The sequence below is a fragment of the Nannospalax galili genome, unplaced genomic scaffold (genome assembly GCF_000622305.1).
Source record: "Nannospalax galili isolate Female #2095 unplaced genomic scaffold, S.galili_v1.0 scaffold660, whole genome shotgun sequence".
Lineage (NCBI taxonomy): Eukaryota > Metazoa > Chordata > Mammalia > Rodentia > Spalacidae > Nannospalax > Nannospalax galili.
The window spans coordinates 139,196-155,158 of NW_008349073.1; the positions used below are offsets into that span (position 1 = coordinate 139,196).

At 40.0% G+C, this 15,963-nt stretch overlaps 1 protein-coding gene across 2 annotated transcripts in view; it reads left to right on the top strand.

Annotated features, from left to right (window-relative positions):
* Cep41 (centrosomal protein 41) overlaps positions 1-15,963 on the top strand; it is a 45,378-nt gene that overhangs the window by 2,528 nt on the left and 26,887 nt on the right. For both annotated transcript variants that reach the window (XM_008846335.3, XM_008846336.3), the window contains exon 2: positions 11,711-11,774. In XM_008846335.3, coding sequence (XP_008844557.1) covers positions 11,711-11,774 — 64 coding nt within the window. The remainder of the gene's footprint in view (positions 1-11,710; positions 11,775-15,963) is intronic.

A 15,963-nucleotide genomic window follows, 5' to 3' on the forward strand; every position in this document is an offset into this window, starting at 1 on the left:
TGTGTGTGTGTGTGTGTGTGTGTGTGTGTGTGTGTGTACAGGTGCACATGCATGTGTGTACCTGTCAACAACCTTAGGTGTCCTTCCCCAGATGCTGTCCACCTTGTTTTCTTGAGATAGGGTCTCTAAGTGGCCTGGGACTCCCTGGTTGGGCTAGGCTGTCTGGTCTGTACATCCCAGGGACCCACCTGTCTTGCCACCTTAGCAATGAGATTATAGACGTACCTGTCACCTTTTACATGGGTTCTGGGAATTGAACTCAGGTCCTCATGCTTACCCAGCCACCATTTTATTAACCCAGCTATCAACCAAGCTCCCATCATTTTAATTTTTAAGAGCTCTGTTTTTTATTCTGGTGTCCTTTTACTTTGAGGGGGCTGGAGAGATGGTTCAGTGAGCACTGGCTTCTCTTGCAGGGGACCTGGGTTGAATTCCCAGCACCCACATGGTGACTAACAACCATCTGTAACTCCAGTTCCAGGGGCTCTGACACCCTCTTCTGACCTCTGTGGGCACTGCACAGCATGGGTCCATTTACATACATCAGGCAATGCACTCATACACATAAAGTAAAAACAATTTTTAAAAACTTTATTTTGAAACAAATTTAGACTTACAGAAAGGTACAAAATATGAATCAGTCATGTGTACTTTTCACTTAATTTTCCTCAGTGATTACATTCTGCACAAGTATGGTACACTATCAGAGCTAGAAAATTAAAGTTTGTGTAATTTGTGCATAGTTCTAGGCCATTTTTAATCACATGCATAGGTTTAATATAATCAAGGTTTACATACATAGATCTGCAATCAAGGTAAGGCACTCCATCACCGTAGTATGTCCCTCATGGTACCCTTCCTAATCAAACCCATTTCCCTCTCTCATTGCCCTAACCCAAGACAACTACAAATATGATCTCCATTTCTGTAATTCTGTCGCTTTAAGAAGTTGCATCAATAGAACCATCCAATATGTGGCCTCTTCAGAATTTTTTTTTTTTTTTTTTTTTTTTTTTTTTTTTTTTTTGTGCTCAGAATAATTCCTTGAGACACCTCTGAGGTCCTGCATGCAGGTCCTTCTTCCTGCTGCCTAGTATTCTATAGAATGGGTATGCTGCAGTTTGCTTACTCCTTTATCCAGCTGGTATACAACATTTTTGTTGCTTTCAATTTGGGACTCTTAGAAAGAAAGAGACTAGCATTTGGGTATAGCTTTTTGAGTGGACATTAATCTTCATTTCTGTAAGATGTTCAGGAAGGCAGTGGGTAAGTTGTATGGTAAGCATATGTTTAGTTCTATTAGAAAATGCCATACTGTTTTCCAGAGAGGCTGTACCATTTTTCTTCCATTCAACAGTGTATGAAAATTCCAGGTTTTGCAAAATCTTGGTAACATTTGATATTGTCACTGTTGTTTATTATAGCTGCTCTTATTATAGCTGCCATCTCATTGAGGAGTGGTTTTTTTCACATTTTATGTACTCATTTACTCTGTGTGAGTGTGAGTAAGCATGTGTCATAGTATGTGACTGGAGATCAGAAGACAACTTGTAGGAGTTGTTTCTTACTCCCACCATGTGGGTCCCGGGGATTGACCTCAGGTCATCAAGCTTGTTGGTAGATGGCATTGTTCCAGCCCTCATGATGGTTTTAATTTGTATTTCTCTAGTGGACATTAAGACTGACAATCTTTTCATGTGATTATCTGTCATCTATATATATCCTCTTTTTCCTGTTTATGATTTTTTTTTTTTTTTTTTGAGATAGGGTCTCACACTGTAGTCCTCCAGCCTCAACTTCTTGAGTGCTGGAATTACAGGTATGAACTGGCACTGAACTGCCTACTTTAACAGTTGAGTTTTTTACTTTTTTTTGTTAGCTATTGCTGGTGACTGTGTAAATATTGTTTGTTGGACAAGAGGAAATAATTAGGATTTGTCCTTCCTTACTGCCTTTTGTTTTTCCTGGAGTTTCTATCTGTCTTTATTTTGACTCTACACTTCATATTAATGTGCCTACATCATTATCACTGTTCATGATTGTTTCTGTCAAACTTTATTTTTATTTTACACTTCTTATAAATGACATAGGAAATTTTTCTACATCACTATCACTATAACTTCCCCATAGTTTTTTCCAAAACTTTCTCTATACATATTTCCCTGAGAAATTTATGTGGGGGAGAGAGGCTTATATTGCACTCTTGTTTTACATAAATGTTATATTGTGTATATGGTGTTTTGACTTGCTTTTTTTCACTTAACAATATGTCTTGAAGTTCAGGGTGCCAGCTGATTCCATTTCTGGTTAAGACTGCCTTCCTCGCTTGTGAATAGTCACCTTCTTATGGTGTCTTCACAGTGGAGGTGAGGAGAGGTGCAGCTCACTGGTGTCTCTTTTTTAAGATTATTTTTAAAAGTTTATTGTGTGTATGCACAGGTGTGGGCACGTGTGTGTGGTGTGTATGCGTATACACATGTGGTCAGAAGTCAACGTTAGGTGTCTTCCTTTATTGCTCTCCACCTATTTTTTGAGACAGAGTCTCTCACTGACTCTGGAGCTCACTAATTAAGCTAGGCTGACTGGCCAGTGAGCTCCAGGAATCTGCTTGTCCTCATCCTGTTCCCCATGGCTCCCCTGACCCTCCCACCACAGGCTTGGGCTACAGATGAATGCCACCACACCCAGCTCTTTATGTTAGTGTTGGGGAATCCAAACTCATGGCCTTGTACTTGCATGGCAAGCACTTTACCAACTGAGCCACCTTCTCAGCCCCTGGTATCTCTTCTTATAAGAACACTGATCCTGTCAGACAAGGTATAATGTTCTCAGACTTCTTTTAATCCTCAGCTGACAATTTATGTTTCTGGGCAGGAGATTTTATGACTGAGATATTGAGATTTTTTTGTGTGTGTGTTGAAGAGAGGCCTACTGAGGGTGAACTCCAGATGGTGACATTTACCAAAATGGGCAAGGAATAATTGCCCAGTGGCATGGCAAGGGGTGTCCCTGGAGATGGAACTCCAAAAAGCCTTTAGCCAACCTCATTCAGCCACTCCTCTAATTTCCCATTTGGGGAGATCCTTGAGGCAGTTGATACCTTAGCCTTTTAAAAGTGTTCTTGGTTTTCCCTGATGCTCTTGATTCCATCAAGTCATTTTCACTTGTTGATCGCCAATGCTCTATGGCTTATTCCTCTGCCAGCCACTTAATTACTTGTACCCTAGGATTCTGCCATCTCAGTCAGTAGTAGGTTCTCTGCAGGCTTGAAGATTCTAGTGCTCTTTTGCTGTCACTTCTCCCACTCTCTCTGCTTTTGGGGGTGTTTATATCCTTAAAATACTTGTTAATGAAGTCTTACTGAGGTTTTGGGAGGGGTTAACATTAGATACATCCATTTTATCTGTCTCATCACCCAGTTTGTCATCATCTGAATTTATTTTATTTACTTGTTTTCTGGCATGCTTACAAGAACATAAGATGGGGATCTCATCTGTACTGCCCATAGAAGTTCCATAAATATTTGTTGAATAAATAATGTCTGAAACTGCAAGGAGAAATCAAGAGTAAAATTTCACTATTTGGAAGTTAGAAATCTGTAAAATGAAATAAGCCTAAGTCTTTGGCTCATAGAGAGTTGATTGATTGAGAAGGTGGAATCCTGAGGAGCACAGTAATTAAGTGGCTAACAGAGGAAAGAGCCATGTGTCAATGGATTGTCAAAGGAGAGAGGTACCACTAAAGCCAATGGAGTAAAACCTGAAGAACGTGTGTTTTTAGATCAAGTAAGCGTAAGGAAACTATCGATTGTAGTTGACAAGTAGATCTTGGATGTTAGGTAGCTGGCAGAATGGCAGTAGAATGGCAGAGACAGCAGTCCCTGCAGTACATCACAGAATCAAGGACAGATAAGCAGTGTAGACTTTTGTCATCGTCATTCCTAAGAAGCTTGGCAGAAAAGAATAGGGATGGGGTGATATTCCAATGAGATGTTGTTTCATTATAAACAATGCCCTTATTTAGTAGTTTAACAGAAATGATCCTTTTGTTGTTAGCTATCCTGGTTCTGAACTCAGATCAGCTAGATGGTTCTCATGTGGAATCTCATGTGGTTTTGCAGACAGATAGCCTGAAGCTAGAGTTATCTCAAAAATGTCGTGTGTGTGTGTGTGTGTGTGTGTGTGTGTGTGTGTGTGTGTGTCTATTGATGTTTTCTATTGGCTGGGGTCAGTAGCCTCCTACAGATGGCCTTTTCCATGTGACTTGGCCTTTCTTACCCTTGATGACTGAAGTCTAAGAACAAGTGGCCCAAGAGAAACAGACAGAACCTGTACTATCTTTTACTATTGTGCTAGTTTTTTTGTTTTTGTTTTTGTCTGCTTGATGCAAAGTAGTCAGCTGAGAAGACGGAAATTCAAATGAGGAATTCCTCCATTGGTCTGGCCTGTGGGCATGTCTGTGAAGCATTTTCTTGATTGTTGAGTGGTGTGGGAGGGCCCAGGCTTCCATGGGTGGTGTTGCCTTTAGGCAGGTGGTCCTGGGTTACATAAGAAAGGCTGAGCACAGGCCAGAGGGGCAAGCCAATAAGCAGCTTTTTCATGGACCATGCTTCATTTCCTGTCTCCTGGTTTCTGCTTTGCCTTCCCCAAATGATGAACTGTCACTTGAAAGTATAAGGTGAAATAAACCCTTTCTTCCACAACATGATTTTGGTCAGTGTTTTGTCACAGCAATGGAAATAAAACTGGAACAACCATCTAGTCTTAGAAATCATATGGTGTCCTTCCATATTAGTCCTGGGCTCACCAGATTCTGGAGTGGAGGGAGCATAGGCCTTGCCTCTCAGTCAGGGGAATGTAAAATTCAAGATGGGATGTTTCCATCTTGAAAAATAGTCTGCCACAGATAGCTACTGAGAAAACAGGGGCTGCTGCATGGGAATTCCTGGGCTAGAATGACTGTTTGAGATTAATGCAACTGGGTCAACTAAAACACCTATTTAAATAAGTTAGTAGACCCATTTTATTTTGTTTTTGATTTTCTTTTTTGAGACAGGGTCTCATTATTATATAGACTTGGCTGGCCTAAAACTCTCTAAGGAGACCACATTAGCCTTGAACTCACAGAGCTTTGCCTGCCTCTGCCTGCGCCTCTGGAGTGCTTAGATTAAAGACATGTGCCACCATGCCTGGCTGAAGGCCCATTTTAAATATAAGATTGCCTTACAACTAGTACTCCATTTATGAACTTCCAAGTAGAAAGTTTCTGAACAAAATTTATAGTGACTTAAAAGTCCCAAATTTAATTTATTACATATGTTGCTGTTGGAATAAAAACATGTGAGTCCTATTTTGAGTAAGATGGGACATCAGAAAATCTTACTCATTTTGAATGATTTTTGGTTGAGGCAGTGGCATTTGTTCATTTGTCTGATTTTGGTTCTTTTTGTGTGTGTAATTTTTCTTCAGAAAAATCTCACGTTGGACTTTTCATTCACGGTCTTCTCCAACATTCTTACTTTCACAAAGCCATGTCTTACTTTGTGTAATCTGTCAAGATTCAGATTAGTGACCTGTTAAATACTGTTGTGATTGTGTGACTCATTGCTCTAGTATTTTTAGTATGTTTTATGGTTGTCAAAGACTAGTCCTGACCCCTCCATCTCCCAGGCTTCTCCATTTGGAGCCTCCCTCCCTCTCCAGGTCCAGTCTTATAGCCATAGACTCATGGTTCTTACCTTTTTTTGTACTACATACTCCTTTGAAAATCTGATGGAAACTCCAGCAGAGAAAATGCACATACACAGAATTTTTGCATACAGCTTTGTGCGACTTGTAAAAACTCACCAGTGGAGCTCGAGTGATGCACGGTGGCTGGTTGTTAAATGAGATACAAGTAGGTAAAATGCTTAGTCAAATACGTGCAGTGTAGTAAGTATTAATATACGTAGCGATTGCTATTCTTCTTTTCAGCCTTCTCCAACAAATGAAACAGTTGGTTTTCAAACATACTTTTAAAATGGCTCTGCTATTACAATCTTTTTCCACCTGGAATACTTTTTCCATCTCTTTTCCTCATCTTTTTATCCAGTGTCCATTCTTCTGAGGTCTGTCTTCTCACCCATGGTGTCTGAGCCATCTTTCAGATGCCTAGAGTCTAATGTTACTCTGCTCGCATGGCATGGCATGTGCTCAGCTTTTTGCTTGGGTCTTCATGTTTTGGTTTGGTTTGGTTTCTGTGTGTGTGTGTGTGTGTGTGTGTGTGTGTGTGTGTGTGTGGTTGTGTGTGTGGGGTTGTGTGGGTTGGGGTGGGGGGGGGGGTCTTACAAAGTTACCCAGGCTGGCTTACAACTTACAATTCTCGAAAGTAAGTGGGTTACAGGCACCACTGTGCCCAGCTTCAGGCCTTTGTTTGCAGGCACTTGCTGCTCTTTTTGTCAGCATAAGGTTTTGTAGCACATAGAGACTTACAGGGTAGAGCCCTGTCCCAAGTACAGAGGTGAGAAGTGAACGGTACAGAGTGGTAAAATCTAGGCAGGGAAGCGATTTCCTTCTGCTTGGGACTCCCAGAGGCTTCCTAGAAGGTACATTTAGAAGCTGGGTCTTGAAAGCCGAGTTGAAATAGAGTCACAGGGGTAAAGAGAGTAGACAAAGAGGGCATTGTCTTTTGTCCCTCTCTAGAAATGTGCTTCTCCAAGGGTCTTTGACATATTTGGTTATTTCCAAAAGCCTATAATAATAATCTACAAACATGAACTTTCCCAATTTTCTGCCCTCTCATGATGAACTTCCTTATGACCACAGATCTTACATCTTTATTTTAAATATGTATACAAAACTACCCCTTTCACCTGGGCTCTGGGGTCTGTAAACTTACCTTAAGTCTCCTTTTCTACCCAAAACATATAGGCAATACCAGAGAGAGAGAGAGAGAGAGAGAGAGAGAGAGAGAGAGAGAGAGAGAGAGAGAGAACACATTTTGAGAGAAACAGAGGTAGGGAGAGAGAGAGAAAGAGAGAGAAAGACCCAGAGAACCCCTTAGTAACTCTGGAAAAGTAGCCAGACCATCTGTCTACTTACTGTCCTCCTCTTTCCCTCCTCTTCTCATACATCTGATGTACTGTTTTTATTTATTCTGCCCTTGTCAGAATAAACAGTTACTATAACTACTTCCATAAGGGCCCATCAACAGTGTCCTGGTTTGTAAATCCAAATTCACTTCTCTGTTCTGTTACTTGACCTGCATTCTTGTCTGCCTGTTCATGCTTGACCTCTTGTTCTTGGGTTTGACAGCATTGTTCCCTGTTGACTGCTTCCTTCTTCCTGTAGCTCTTCTGTAATCTTCATAAACCACTTTCTTAGGCCTCTTCTGAATCTCAGCCAAAGCATCTCTTTCCTACCTGACCTTCAATGCTGGGAATTTTCTTCTCAGTATATACTGTTTCCTAAAGTGATTTGGCCAGTCCCATAGTTTCATATGCTGTCTATATACTGATAATTCAAAAAAAAATTTTTGCTAGTCTAGCCCTCTCCTAACCTCTATGTCCACAGAGTCAGTTGGACGCTTCCATTTTGAATAACTTATAAGCATCACATATGCAATATGCCCCCAAACTTCACACACCATGTTTTTCCATATACACTTCCTCAACGCCCTTTTCTTGGTCATTGTACCAGTGTCCTCTTTTTTTACAGACGTCCATGAGTAGTCATATTGATTTTACATCTTAAATATTGAGGGTAGAGGGACTAGGAAGGCACTCTACCACAGACCTACAACCTGAGCCTCGCATTTTAAAGATTTACAGATGTTCTTCCTATCTCTGCTCCCACTCTCTTAGGACTACCTCTGCTGTTGGCACAAGTCTCTTGACTGATCTTGTGCCTCCTTTCTTGACAATCATATTCTCCATATTACTGCCAGATTAATCTTCTAAAATGGAAATAAAATCTCATCACTCTTCCCTAAACTCTCAGTGACTCCCCATCTTCTTCTGGGGTTTCTCACCTCCCACACTGTTAGCATTTGGGGTGGCTCTGGTGTCCTGTCATCATAGGGTACTCACCAGCATCCCTTTCATCTTCCCAGAGGATGCTAGTAGCAGCCCCCCCAACACTCACTTTTGACAACCCAAAATGTCTGCAGACCTTGAGGAATGTCCCTGGGCATAGAGCTGACAACACTGTACCTATCTGAGATTCACTGATTGACAGGGTAAGATGCCAGTGCCTTAGTGAGTTTGAATAAAAGGGCCTTTGTAATCTGCCCCTCCCTGCCTCTCCAGTGTCATTTATTCTCTTACAGCCCCAAATAGTCCATGTGTTCTGGTTACCACTACATTTCTTAAATCTGCCTATTCTTTGTCTAGTCTCCACGCTTAGGGCCTTTCTCTCTGCCAGGGTCCTGTAGCACGTACCCACTACTCTTTTCACTCAACCAACCCCCTTGGCCCTCAGAATTCAGCCCAACAGGAACTCTTTAGGAAACTATTCTTGACTCTTGGTCTTGTTTAGGTCGTCTTTTGTGTTCTACCCACTTGCTTCCCTCTCCTTGTTCATAACATAGTCCAACATCTATCTATCCATAGTCAATAACAGCTGATGGCAACGACTGTTTTTACCTCTCTGCCCCCACACAGAGTCCTACCCCCCAGTAGGCACTCAGTAATAAATGTTGATTTGATACATGGTGCTCAATAAGTCTTTGTAGGACGAATGAATAGAAACACCTTCTTGTCACAGCTCTTTCACTTGCCACCATTCCAGCCTGTTTATGTCATCAAAAGAAAGCTAGTTGGTCAGTAGGTCAAGCTGCCATCCTCAAAGCTGTAGTCTAAGGAAGAAAGTATAGTTCTTCCACAAAGCCTGTGGCACTCTGCTGGCAGCGTGGCACAAATAGCCAGCTTTATCTCGCTTTGGGTCCTAGAAAGGAACAAGAAATTGGACTAAAACAAGAACTCAGAAAAGAAACAGGACATTTTTCTCCTGCAGCATATGGATTTCTCATTAGTCCATGTAAGGGAAAACTGGGGGTGGGGAGGGCTCGGGGCTGCAGCTGTCCACACTCCCTCTCCTCGTCATTCTGCCACCACCACACCTGGTCCTCAGAGACACCCTCACTTCTCAGCTATTTTGGCTTAGGTATGAACAGATCTTCTTGGTTCAGCAGAGGCTAGCCTGGAATTTTTCTAAAACAGCTTTGCTTGGAAACTAGTAGGGAAAACAAAACAAAAGTGAACACAGGAAATAGGGTATAGAAATGATAAAAAATACAGAGTAGGGGAAAAAAGTCCTTTAGCCTAAGATAAGTGAAATAATGGTGTTCATTTTCCTGGACTCGATTTATTCTTTGTTTAATTTTTCATGATACTATCTCCCTCTGGGAACTCATCCTAAGTCTCCTTTTTCATCTTTCTCTTAAGAATCTTCTTCATCTTCATCTTTATAGGCCGCCTTTACTAATCACAATGAGAAACAAGCTTTCCACCATTTTTCTGAGGCTAAGTAGGCTCAGAGCTTGCAAACACAACCAGAGGACCAGTGCTTAGTGTTCATAATAAAGGGTTTATTTGCCTGGTATGAAATTAAAAACACAGACAACATCATCAGCTTTTTAATAATACTGAGGAACTGACCTTTTTGCCCTGGGTTTTTTTTGTTTTTTTTCTTTTCTACCTTTTAGGTAATTAAAATAGCAGATGGTGGGACTGGGATTGTGGCTTCAGTGGGGTAGAGTGTTTGTGTTGCATGTGAGAGGCCCTAGATTCGATCCTTAATGACCAAAAAAATAGCAGCTGGGTTATGTGTTTATGTAGTTAAAAATGAATTTAACTAAAAATAAGTGCACTTATCCTAAAAAATAAAATAACACGTTAAAGTTGTGAGGTTTTGCTTTGTTTTTGTTTTTTTTTTATGCCCTTACTGGGCAAAAATAAAAAATGGATGACTTTCTACAAGTGACACCAGGTTTCTTTTAAGTTTTTAAAATTACATTTACTTGTTTACTATTACTAGTTTTACTAGTACATTTACTATTTATTTGTATGTGTATGCATGAGAGAGAGAGAGAGAGAGAGAGAGAGAGAGAGAGAGAGAGTGAGAGAGAGAGAGAGAGAGGTGGAGGTCAAAGGACAGTTCTCAGGAGTGGTGCTCTCTTTTCACCAGATGAGTACTGTGGGTGGAGCTCAGGTCATCAGGCTTGGTGGTAAGCTGTTTTTACTTGCTAAGTCACCTCCTTGCCCCAGTGCCTACAGTTTTTTTTTGGTTTCTGAAATCTAAAACTTTGACCAACAGGTATTTCATAATAAAAATGTCCTAGACTTGTTTTTATGCCTTGTCCATCATTTGAAAAGGTACTCTGATAGACGTGATTTAATTTGCAACCCTCCCAATAACATGCTTGTCCTTCTGTTTTCAGAGACAAGCAACACAATTTTTGTAAGTATGTTTTCCCTGTAGGAACTAGATAGTTGTGTTCAATCCTTAGTCAGATATTCATTTATGGATAATATCAATAAATGAACTTAGCACGCACTAAGTCCTGGGAAAACACAAACATGAGTAACTCATTTTCCATGCCTTCAAGAAAATTGTAAATTAGGGAAGAAGATCTAGTTGTTAGAAAAAGAGACAAGGTTTTGGTATTCTGCAGGCCAGAGGGGAAAGTGCTCTCTTCTACTTCAGACAGCTTCACTGGAGAAAATGGAGAACATAAAAAAAGGCACTCTAGGCAGGCATCTACTGATACTGGAGACACTGGGGAGGCATTCTCCACTTCAGCATGGAACATGTGCAGGAGGTAAAGCTCAAATGGTATTGTCCACTTTTAATGTAGTATTCCACAGCTACCTGTATAGAACATACTTTTTTTTATATTTGTAGACCAGAAAAAGGGTGAAGCAGGAATGCTCTGTTTTGTGATGTCTTGATTCTGTAGCTTTCCCTTCCTTAATGACTTTCACACTCACCGCAGGAATTTAATATGGATGCTTGTCTTGTGCTTGGATTCAAAGAGTTAACTACAGAGCACAACACAAGACAAATCCGACACAGACATTTGCTGACCATAAGCTTACCCTGCCCAACATGAGCCTCAGCTGCCACATGAGCAAATGCCATAGCACTGACATCTGTGGAGCCCCAGAGAGCCTGCCAGAGGGGCCTTGGCCTACCAACATCTGGAATATCTGGATCCTGCCTGTCACATTGTAGGGTAACTGTGGACAAGATCTAGGAGTATCCAGAGGAGATGACCCTGAAGCCATCATACAGAGAATGACATTAAAAAGAGGGCCAGGTTAGCTGCATTTCGGTATTTAAATGAATTTATTAAGGTAGAGGTGGATGGTTTCTTGTGGGTTGCCACAGAAGGCTGAAAGTAAATTAGAGGAAGAACAATTTTAGCTCACTGGAGCAGATCATTTAAAAGGACCTTTGCCTCCTCACCCGCATCCCATCATATAGTACTCTGAGATTGTTCTGATAAAATCTGGAACTGTTTTGACATAAACAAGGTAACTATCTCCACTTGAAGAAATGTCATAATAAAGAGTCTTGTCTATAAGGATAGCAGATTCTCTAGAACTTTTTCCATCTTTTTAGTCTGAAAGTTTAGCGTTTGTTCCATCTTTTAAGCATCTGAGTCCTTCCTCACTTTTGCCACGGTTATCCTCACATTAATCCACTTAACTGTGAATTTTCTTATTTTGTAGTATCTGACCAAAAGGATACCACAGAACCCAAGATATCAACATGTCAAGTCAAGACTGGACACTGGTGAGTAAAGATCACAAAATCAGAATAAAAGACAATCTAATAGCTAGTTATTGAAAGGAAGGAGTCCATCAAACCTGGGATCAATCAGAGCTAGAAGCTTCTTACCATCTTGCCCCAGTCTTTCTGAGCTAAAATTTATCTCTGAAAGCTGTTTTTCAGATTATCAGTGAAGATTTACATTCACATAATTTCTATTATTATTTCTTACCATGTTAGAAATAATCTAACTTGGGAAAATGAAATCCTAGAAATTGAAATCATTATTTAGTAAATTGCAGGGCCAATGCTAAACAGATATCAGGAGATCACACTCAAGTTTGGAGCACCCTAAGTGTATTCCATCAAAGTGACAGTAATAGATTGTACATGTGCATGTTTGTTCAGTTCAGTATTTGCAGTGCTGATGACATGTAAAGGTGTGGACTCTGGGAGATAGAAAGATGAGTGTGGAGTGTGGCTTTTGCAGTTAGAGCCGTGGGACTCAAGTGGAGACAGACTGACGAATGAGTAACTAAAATACCAGACAGAATTTAATTAGTACTGCAGCTAGGTGAAAGGCAGGTCTAAGAGTACTTTCCTACTCATCTCCATGTGGTTCACATCTCTTGGTGTCCTGATAAGGGCTGCTGGCCAGAGTCTTGTGAGGTTTGGGTTGTTTTTCTTCAGCCTTTACTAGTGGACTGGGGACTATCTGCCTTGCAAGTCTGAATTTTCCTCCAGTCCCTGGAGACACCTGAGGACAGCGAAAGGGAGTGTACCTTTGCTTAAATCCTCTGTATTTCATCTTTGTCTTTCTCCAGTCTCCTTCAAAATCATTGTCTTCTGTTACGTGTTTCCTCAAATAGCCTAGACGCAGATGTTTTGAATGTGTCATATTTGAAGATACTATTTTTTTGGGGGTACCTTTCTTTGAAACGTTTCCATGTCATATGGAGATTTATCTTTGCATATATTCTGTTTGATAGGCAAGTGAAAATATTTTTACTGTTGTAGAGGAGAAAATTGTGACCTAGAGATTTTGAGATTTACTCAGAGTTCAGTAAAGGAGACAGAAGTAGGGTTGTTCGCAGGTAAGGAAGTCAACACTGGACAGTGGGTGCCAGGCCTGATGCATTAGCTCAGACTGTCCTGCTCTGTATCTTCTCCAGCCAATTTCTGTCACAAATATCTTCTACAACTCCATCTTCCTCCTTAATTGCAAGTTGGTCCATTCTTCTGAAATAAGTGATTCTGGGAGGGAAGCACCTAGATTTATAGTGCCATAATTTTTTTTCAAGAGTTCATATGTTGTGTTAAAGACTACAGTAAATAAATGAATTTCATTTGAAGCTTTTCTACCCCCTTAAAGTTAAAAAGAAAGGCCGAGCATGGTGGTGGCATATGCCTTTAATCCCAGCACTTCCGATCTCTGTGAGTTCAAGGCCAGCTTGTTCTACACAGTGAGTTCCAGGACAGCTAGGGCTACAGAGAGACCCTGTCTCAGGAAAAAAAAAAAAAATTAAAAAGAAAAAATTTCTCACTATGTAGCCCTGGATGTTCTGGACCTGGCTATGTAGACCATGCTGGCTTGGAACTCACAGAGATCTATCTCATAAAATTAAAAATTAAGATTTTTAGGTGCTGGAGAGAGAGCACAGTGGTTGAGAGCACTGACTGCTCTCGCAGAGGATGCAGGTTTGATTCCCAGCACCCACATGGCGGCTATGAACCATCTTAACTCCAGTTCCAGGGGAATCCGAAGCCCTCTTCTGACCTCCACAGCATTGCACGACACGGGTGCACTCTCATACATGCAGGCAATACACTCATACACATAAAATAAAAATAATAAATAAAATTGATTTTTTTAATTAAGATTTTAAAGGGATGGAATATAGCTCAGTGATAGAGTGCTGGTCAAGTGCTCTCTAGGCCCAAGTTCAATTCCTTGTACTAATAAGAAAAGAAGGAAAAGAAGGAAGGGGGGAGGGAGGGAAGGAAGGAAGGAAGGAAGGAAGGAAGGAAGGAAGGAAGGAAGGAAGGAAGAAAATAAGTAAATAAATAAAATTTAGGAGCTGAAGTTTATTTCTAGATTTTGCTTCTACCTTTATAACTTTTTTCTCATGGAAATCAAATGGAATTTATGCCATCCCTCTGTCTCTTCAGTCCATAACCAAAATATGACTCAACAATGGAACCAGAAATTAATTTCAATTTTTAATATGATACATGTGATTTTTAATGTATAATAAATGCCTTTATCTTTTATAACCTGAGAACTTTAAACTGCTTTTTTATTAATTAAACTTTTTATTTTGAGATAGTTGTAGAGTCCATGCATTTCATAAGAAATGGACTGGAAAGCCCACATACTCTTTACTGTTTCTTACAATATAACATCTTACAGAACTGTCCTACACTATTGCTGTAGTCAAAGAACAGAACACCGCCATCCCCACAAGCATTTCTTAGATTGTTCTTTTATAGCCGTGTCTACTGTCTACTCCCATTCCCTCTTTAATCCCCACAACCACTAACCTTTTCTTCATTCTGTCATTTTGTCATTTTACAAATATTGCACCCATGGAGCCATATAGTATACAACCTTTGGGATTATGTTCTGGCATTTTTCTTTCCTTGCTTTTTTATGTGTGTGTTGCTGGGGATTAAAAGGGCCTTAAACAAGCTAGGAAAGTGCTCTGTGGCTGAGCTGGATGTCTCCAGCCTGGATTGACATTTTTCATTCAGCATAATTCTCTGGAGTTTCATCTAGGTTGTTGTGTGTATCGGCAATTTGTTCCTTTGTGTTACTGGCGAGTATTCCCGGGTATGGCTGTGTAATATAATTTAATAATTTACCTGTTGAAAGACATCTACACTGTTTCCACTTTGGAGCTGTTTACAAATAAAAGTGCTGTAAGCATTCATGTACATAAGCCTTCACTTCTCTGGAATAAATGCCCAAAAGTACAATTGCTGGATCATATTGTAGTTTTGTCATACAGTGGTTTGGTTTGGTTTGGTTTAATTCAGTTTATTCTTTTGTTTTTGACTCTTTTTGAAACAGGGTCTCATGTAGCCTAGGCTAGCTCAAACCCTATTTATAGCCAAGACTGACCTTGAACTCTTGATCTTCATGTCTCTGCCTCCCAGTTTTAAGATATTGTCAGACTGTTTTCCAGAGTATCTGTACCATTTTATATTCCCATCAGCAACAGACAAGTGGTCCATTTTCTTCACATCCTCACGTGCATTTGATGGTGTTACTGTGTTTTATTTTAGCCACACTGATAGGTGCATAGTGCTATATAATGGCAGTTTTGATTTCCCTAATGGCTAATGCTGAATCTTTGCATGTGTTCATTTTGCCCCTTGTTCATGTTTTTGCCTGTCCTGATTGGATTGCTTGCCTTTTGACTGTTGATTGTCCAGTTTCTTATAAATTTTAAACACTCATTATTTGTGGAAGACATGGTTTGCAAGTATCTTTTTCCAATCTATAACTTCTCATTTCATCCTTCTATCAGTCTTTTGAAGAATAAAATTTTTTTATCTTGATGAGGACCCTTTTTCTTAGTTTTTTTTTATAATCATGATTCTGTGGTCCACTTTAAGAACTCTTTGCCTAACTTTTGCCCCAGGGATTTTTTCCAAACATGACTTTTTTATCCTGAAATTTGTATAAGTCCGTGATAATTTTGAAGTGATTTTGTATAGGGTATGTGACTTAGATTGAGATTAACTTTTAACTTATGGGTATACAATTGGTCTAACATCTTTGTCAACCATCAGTAGAATATATATGTGGGTCTATTTCTGAGTCTCTGTTTTGTTCCCTGGATCTATGCATATATCCCCTTGCCAATACCACACAGTCTTGATTAATGTAGCTGCATAGTAAACAAGATAATTGAAACTGGATAGACTGATTATTCTCATTTTGTTTTTCTTTATAGAATTATTTTAACCATTTTGCTTCCTTCACTTTTCTATATACATTGTAGGATAGTTTTGTTTATACTTGTAAAATGCTATGATTTTTATAGGAATTTTTGTCAATTTGGAGAGAATTAACATCTTTACTATGTTGAGAACTATTGATCTATTTTCTGTTTCTGTGGATCTGCCTGTCCTGAACGTGTAAGTGGAATTGTACAGTGTGTAACCTATCGTGTGCCTTTTTTACACAGTGTAATGTATTCAGGGTTTA